The sequence below is a fragment of the Myotis davidii genome, unplaced genomic scaffold, assembly GCF_000327345.1.
Source record: "Myotis davidii unplaced genomic scaffold, ASM32734v1 scaffold273, whole genome shotgun sequence".
Lineage (NCBI taxonomy): Eukaryota > Metazoa > Chordata > Mammalia > Chiroptera > Vespertilionidae > Myotis > Myotis davidii.
The window spans coordinates 2575224-2581223 of NW_006286263.1; the positions used below are offsets into that span (position 1 = coordinate 2575224).

The 6000-nt window shown below is 38.4% G+C and overlaps 1 protein-coding gene across 1 annotated transcript in view; it reads left to right on the plus strand.

Annotated features, from left to right (window-relative positions):
• SEC23A (Sec23 homolog A, COPII coat complex component) overlaps positions 1–6000 on the plus strand; it is a 56409-nt gene that overhangs the window by 34640 nt on the left and 15769 nt on the right. The window contains exon 15 of the mRNA XM_006757738.2: positions 4202–4279. Coding sequence (XP_006757801.1) covers positions 4202–4279 — 78 coding nt within the window. The remainder of the gene's footprint in view (positions 1–4201; positions 4280–6000) is intronic.

A 6000-nucleotide genomic window follows, 5' to 3' on the forward strand; every position in this document is an offset into this window, starting at 1 on the left:
CCCAGGTCCCGGCCTGAGCAGATGGGTTCTGGGTGCCTGCAGCCAGCCAAAGGGAGGGAAGCCTGGGTCCCTGTTGCCTACAGCTGGCCAGAGGGAGGGAAGCCCGGGTCCTAGTTGCTTGCGGCCGGCCGGAGGAGGGAAGCCTGGGTCCTGGGTGTGGGGGCCAAGGCAGAGGTGGTTAGGGGCTATCAGGCAGGCAGGCAGAGGGGTTAGGGGCAATAAGGTAGGCAGGCAGAGGCAGTTAGGGTTGATCAGGCAGGCAGGTGAGCTGTTAGGGACGATCAGGCAGGCAGGCAAGTGGTTGGTGGTGATCAGGCAGGCAGGCAGAGGGATTAGGGGAGATCAGGCAGGAGAACTGTTAGGGGCAATGAGGCAGGCAGGTGAGTGGTCAGGGGCAATCAGGCAGGCATAGTGGTTAGGGGCTATCCGGCAGGCAAGCAGGCGAGCGGTTAGGAGCCAGCAGTCCCAGATTGCGAGAGGGATTTCCGACTGCTGGTTTAGGCCCAATTCCTAGGTGTCCCAGATTGTGAGAGGGTGCAGGCCAGGCTGAGAGACCCTCCCCCCCTGCACAAATTTTGTGCACTAGGCCTCTAGTCTCTAAATAAATCGATAAAATACCCTGGCCAATTTGGCTCAGTGGTTGGAGTGTGTGCCCACAGACTGAAGGGTTGTGGGCTCTATTTCTGATCAAGGGCAAAGTACCTTGGTTGCAGGTTTGATCCCTGGCCCTGGTCGGGGCTTATGAGGAAGGCACCAATCGATATCTCTCTTTCTCACTCCCACTCTCTCTCTTTCTCTTTCTTCCTTCCTTTCCACTCTCTAAGGATCAATGGAAAAAATGTCCTCAAGTGAGGATTAAAAAAAGAAATTGCTAACAGGATAACTTGGAAACTGTCCATCACTGTGGCTGGCATGCTATGGTGTGAAAAGTTTAAAAAAAATAATTAAAAAAAAATCACAAAACCCTTAGTGACTAAGAACCCCTCATATATGATAAAAGTGGTGAGAATATGATCTTTACATTTTTTTCTTTAGTTGATTGAATCAAATTTAGTGTACAATTAAAGTGAAGCTTAAGGTGATGACAAATGAACCTTAGTTACAGAAACTATTCTAAGTAGCTAAAATAGTGCAGCCTCATTTTTTGTAATGAATCCATGCTGTTAAATTTTCAGCTATAACAGTGATAGCTACACAAATAGAGAAAGGGTTAATATTTTTCAAGTGAAAAATTTATGAAATTATACTAACAAACTTCTTTGCCTTAATTTGGCATAGTGAATATAATTTTTTTCTTAATTATTTGAGTAATGTTAATTAAAAATAAACATCTATTTAAAAACTATTTTTAGATAGTGGGCAATATATGGCCAAGTTGGTGCTGGTACCACATTTGCTTCTGACATCTTTAATACAGGGTGTTCCCCCAAAATGTATATACACTTTGAATAATTATTAATTCCAATGGGTTAAATCTGAAAAGAAACATCAATTGAGCTATAAGCTGATAAGTGTGTATACATTTTGGGGGGACACCCTACATATGCTCTTGCTCCCCTTGGTCAGCATCACTTAAGGCACTGGCATCAACACATGATTTGCCACCTCCATTCTCAGTCTCTTGTTGATCACTTTGTGTACAGCTTCATGGATCTGTTTCTTACCTTTTCTATTGAATGACATTCTCTTACAATTCAAAATCAATATTTGATTTTTTTTCAGTATTGACCTTTACTTTACCCACTAACCACTAATTGTGTTCTCCCTTTAGCTGTGCTGCTAGTCCAATGGATAAACACTTTATCTGATTAGTGTTGACCCAGGAAATTTCTCTTGTTTAAGACACTTGGGGATTTCCTTAAAAATTTTACCCAAGCCAGGTTTTTTCTTGCTATACCAGTGAGACCAAGCCCTTTTTAAAGATGACCACTTTTGCCCTAACCGGTTTGGCTCAGTGGATAAGAGTGTCAGCCTGCAGACTGAAGGGTCCCAGGTTCGATTCCCGTCAAGGGCATGTACCTTGGTTGCGGGCACATCCCCAGTAGGGAGTGTGCAGGAGGCAGCTGATCAGTGTTTCTCTCTCACTGATGTTTCTAACTCTCTATCCCTCTCCCTTTCTTCTGTAAAAAAATCAATAAAATATATATTTTAAAAAAAAGATGACCACTTTTGTCATTTTCATATTCTTATGGAATTTAGGCTTTGACCTATTTTTTTTTAATGTGGCTGCTTTGATGCATAAATAATACTGAATTAAGGATAGGACAAGCCTTTTTGCAAGTGTTATTTTTCTCAAGAACACTATTGTCGTTGCTTTATTTGCTCAATCATATTACTTTTGAATAATTCAAACAGTGGATCTTTGATATACCTTCTTTATACTTCAGTCTTTTTTTTCTCATATGATTAGTGTTTTGGTTGGGTTGTAAATAAGGCTGACTCCTCATGGTAAGTGAATACTAGGGCATTTGACAGTGTTCAGAATTTTTTTTAAGAAGTAACCCAAAAATTAAAAATTCATGTTTGTGTATGTTATACAAAGTTTACGTTGCTATCTGTGGTAAAGTACAGACAATATCATTGGTTATATATTTAATAGAATGTGAAAATTTTCATTTTTAAGAGCTCTTACAAATCAGTTAGGTTTAGGCAAAAAATGAGCAAGGATCATGAACTAGGAATTAGCAAAAGAAGAAATGTGAAGTGACTAGTAAATAAGAAAAACCAAATCTTACTTATAATCAAAGTTCTAAAATAGAATAAGACAAAAATTATCATCTGTCAAACTGATAAGAATTAGAATAGCTTGTAGGTGTATGAATCTGTACAACTTCTGTAAATATCTGTATAACCTTATATAAAGAAGGCTGCTGGTGCCATCGCTGGTTTGACTCAGTGGATAAAGTGTTGGCCCACAGACTAAAGAGTCCTGGTTGCATGCTCGATCCCTGGCCCTGATCAGGGCTTATGCAGGAGGCAACCAATTGATGTGTCTCTGACATCATATTTCTCTGTCTCTTCCACTTTCTCTAAAAATCAATGGAAAAATATCCTCACGTGAGGATTAAGAAAAAAGAACAGCAACAAAAAAAGAAGGCAGTTGGTGACATATATCAAAAACTTAAAAACTACCTTTTATCCGAAATTCTACTTCTAGGAATTTATCCTAAAGATATAACAGGACAAATATAAATGCTAATGATGACTGAATAATGCCTGACATATTGGCTTTTTCACATCTTTTCAAGGTATTAGATATTCTAGGTCAGCACTATCCAAGAGATCGGTGGTGGAAATACCTATAGTTTGCACTGTTCATATGGAACTATTACCCATATGTGGCCATTGAGCTCTTCCAATATAGAGGTGAGCAAAAGTGGGTTATAGTTGTGAATATACAAAGCAATATATCCTTGTATTACTTATTAATCAATTAATGTGTTATTTATTTGTATTACAACTATAAACCTACTTTTGCCTGCCCCTGTATGGCTAGTGCAACTGAGGAACTGGATTTTTAAAAATTTTTAATTACTTTAAATTACCACATATAGCTAGTGGCTATCATATTGGACAGTGAAGATTATTATCTTAATCTATAAGTTTCACCAGTGAAGTATAATTAGGAAACATTGAAGACTGCCAAACTCTTATTCCCAGATAGCAAGATTTGTTTTCTAAGGATTAGCTCTACAACTATAGCATTTCTATTCTTTGGATAACAGTAGGTCTGAAGTGATTTTTCATGGAAGCCAAAAATGTGATAAAATTAATTATGCCTTTTTATATGCTCTACTAGAGGCCCGATGCACGAAAATTTGTGCAAGAGTAGGCCTTCCTTCCCCCTGCTGCTGGCACAGGCTTCCCTCTGGCACCTGGGACCCAGATTGGCTTCCCTCCAGCCCTGGCTTCGTCAGGAAGGATGTCTGGAATGAGATCCAGTCTAGTTAGCATATTACCCTTTTATTATTATAGATAAGGCATAGATAAACACATAAATGATATAATACTTCTGAAATTCAAATACATTTCATTGGTTATAATAAGTCTTTTAGTAAGTCTATAAGCAATATTCCAATTTTAGCCTATATCAAATATCTGCCTCCTAAAGGATAATAGCTTTTTAAAATAGAATATGTATAGGCCACAGTCTTAATTCTATGCCAGGAATTATATTACTAACATGTCTTATTTGATTTAGTGTCAGAAATTTGGAGAGTATCACAAAGATGATCCAAGTTCCTTCAGATTTTCAGAAACTTTCTCCCTTTATCCACAGGTGAGTAGATAAAAGGTCTGTGTTCTTTGTGTTGATAATAGTGTTGGGTCTCCCTTTCCTTATTGACTTTTATTTCTCAACTTACAAAGCCTATTTATTCTTTTGGTTAGGTAAGTTTTGGGATAGCTAAGAAATTAATATTATGCTGTGAGCTGTCAGTGAAAGAAGTATATAGTATTTTTATGTTGCCCTTGCAAATAGTCATTTATTTGTGGTGAATAGAAATCTACATAAGAACCCTATTATGGAATAGAATTAGAGGTAGATCAGATTAGTTTTCTCTCTGATATAAGAGGTCTAATTACAGTGGTACCAAAAGAACTTCACCTGAAGCGATTCTACCAATCAACTAGTCTTACAGCATGGTATTAGCACCCAAGAACAGTTTTATGGAGATGTACCAGATAAATAGAAAAGAAGCTAACTTGATTTATCTTACAGAAGCTTTTCATTTGGGCAGTGGAATCTATCCCTCTATCGTTTTGATAGATATTTTTAAAATCTAGGTTATTTATATGAGTAACAGGTAACATTTATTCAACAAAGTACTATGTGCAAGGAACTTTAGGAGTATAAAGATGACTGATGGATACCATTTTCTTTATACTTCTAAAATAATTTATTTTTTCATTGCCATGACAATCAACTTTGATACTAACATTTTTGTAATTAAAGTAGGAGTATAAGAAGAGCCCTAATCTATAAGGAATGCTCACGTCCCTGAAGAAGGGGCAGGTCAGTAAGGGCCCAAATTTTCGCCGGTCTTTAAGTGGAAAGGCAAAACATCACACCTTGAAAAGAGGCTTTACTCAGCCAAAGTTAATAAGATCTCTTTAAGCCTGTTGATCTGAAGCAGTTCCAGGAAGGGGAAAAAAAGCGTCCAGGCCAGACATTCAGCAGCAGCCAGAGTTGGACTCTGTCACCAGAGTTCTGCTGGGAGGCGATGGGTGCCACCGATGTTAAAATACACTTTTGAGGACCAATCTTGATGCCATTTGTCTCATTGTGAACATCAAATAAACCCTGCTGGATCTTCCTATATATTTCTTTGGCTGTGTTAATGAAGACCTCTTCAACATTGCAGGCTGTTTCGGCTGAAGTTTCCATGAATATAAGTCCATGCTCAAATCTAGGTTATTTATATGAGTAACAGGTAACATTTATTCAACAAAGTACTATGTGCAAGGAACTTTAGGAGTATAAAGATGACTGATGGATACCATTTTCTTTATACTTCTAAAATAATTTATTTTTTCATTGCCATGACAATCAACTTTTGATACTACATTTTTGTAATTAAAGTAGGAGTATAAGAAGAGCCCTAATCTATAAGGAATGCTCACGTCCCTGAAGAAGGGGCAGGTCAGTAAGGGCCCAAATTTTCGCCGGTCTTTAAGTGGAAAGGCAAAACATCACACCTTGAAAAGAGGCTTTACTCAGCCAAAGTTAATAAGATCTCTTTAAGCCTGTTGATCTGAAGCAGTTCCAGGAAGGGGAAAAAAAGCGTCCAGGCCAGACATTCAGCAGCAGCCAGAGTTGGACTCTGTCACCAGAGTTCTGCTGGGAGGCGATGGGTGCCACCGATGTTAAAATACACTTTTGAGGACCAATCTTGATGCCATTTGTCTCATTGTGAACATCAAATAAACCCTGCTGGATCTTCCTATATATTTCTTTGGCTGTGTTAATGAAGACCTCTTCAACATTGCAGGCTGTTTCGG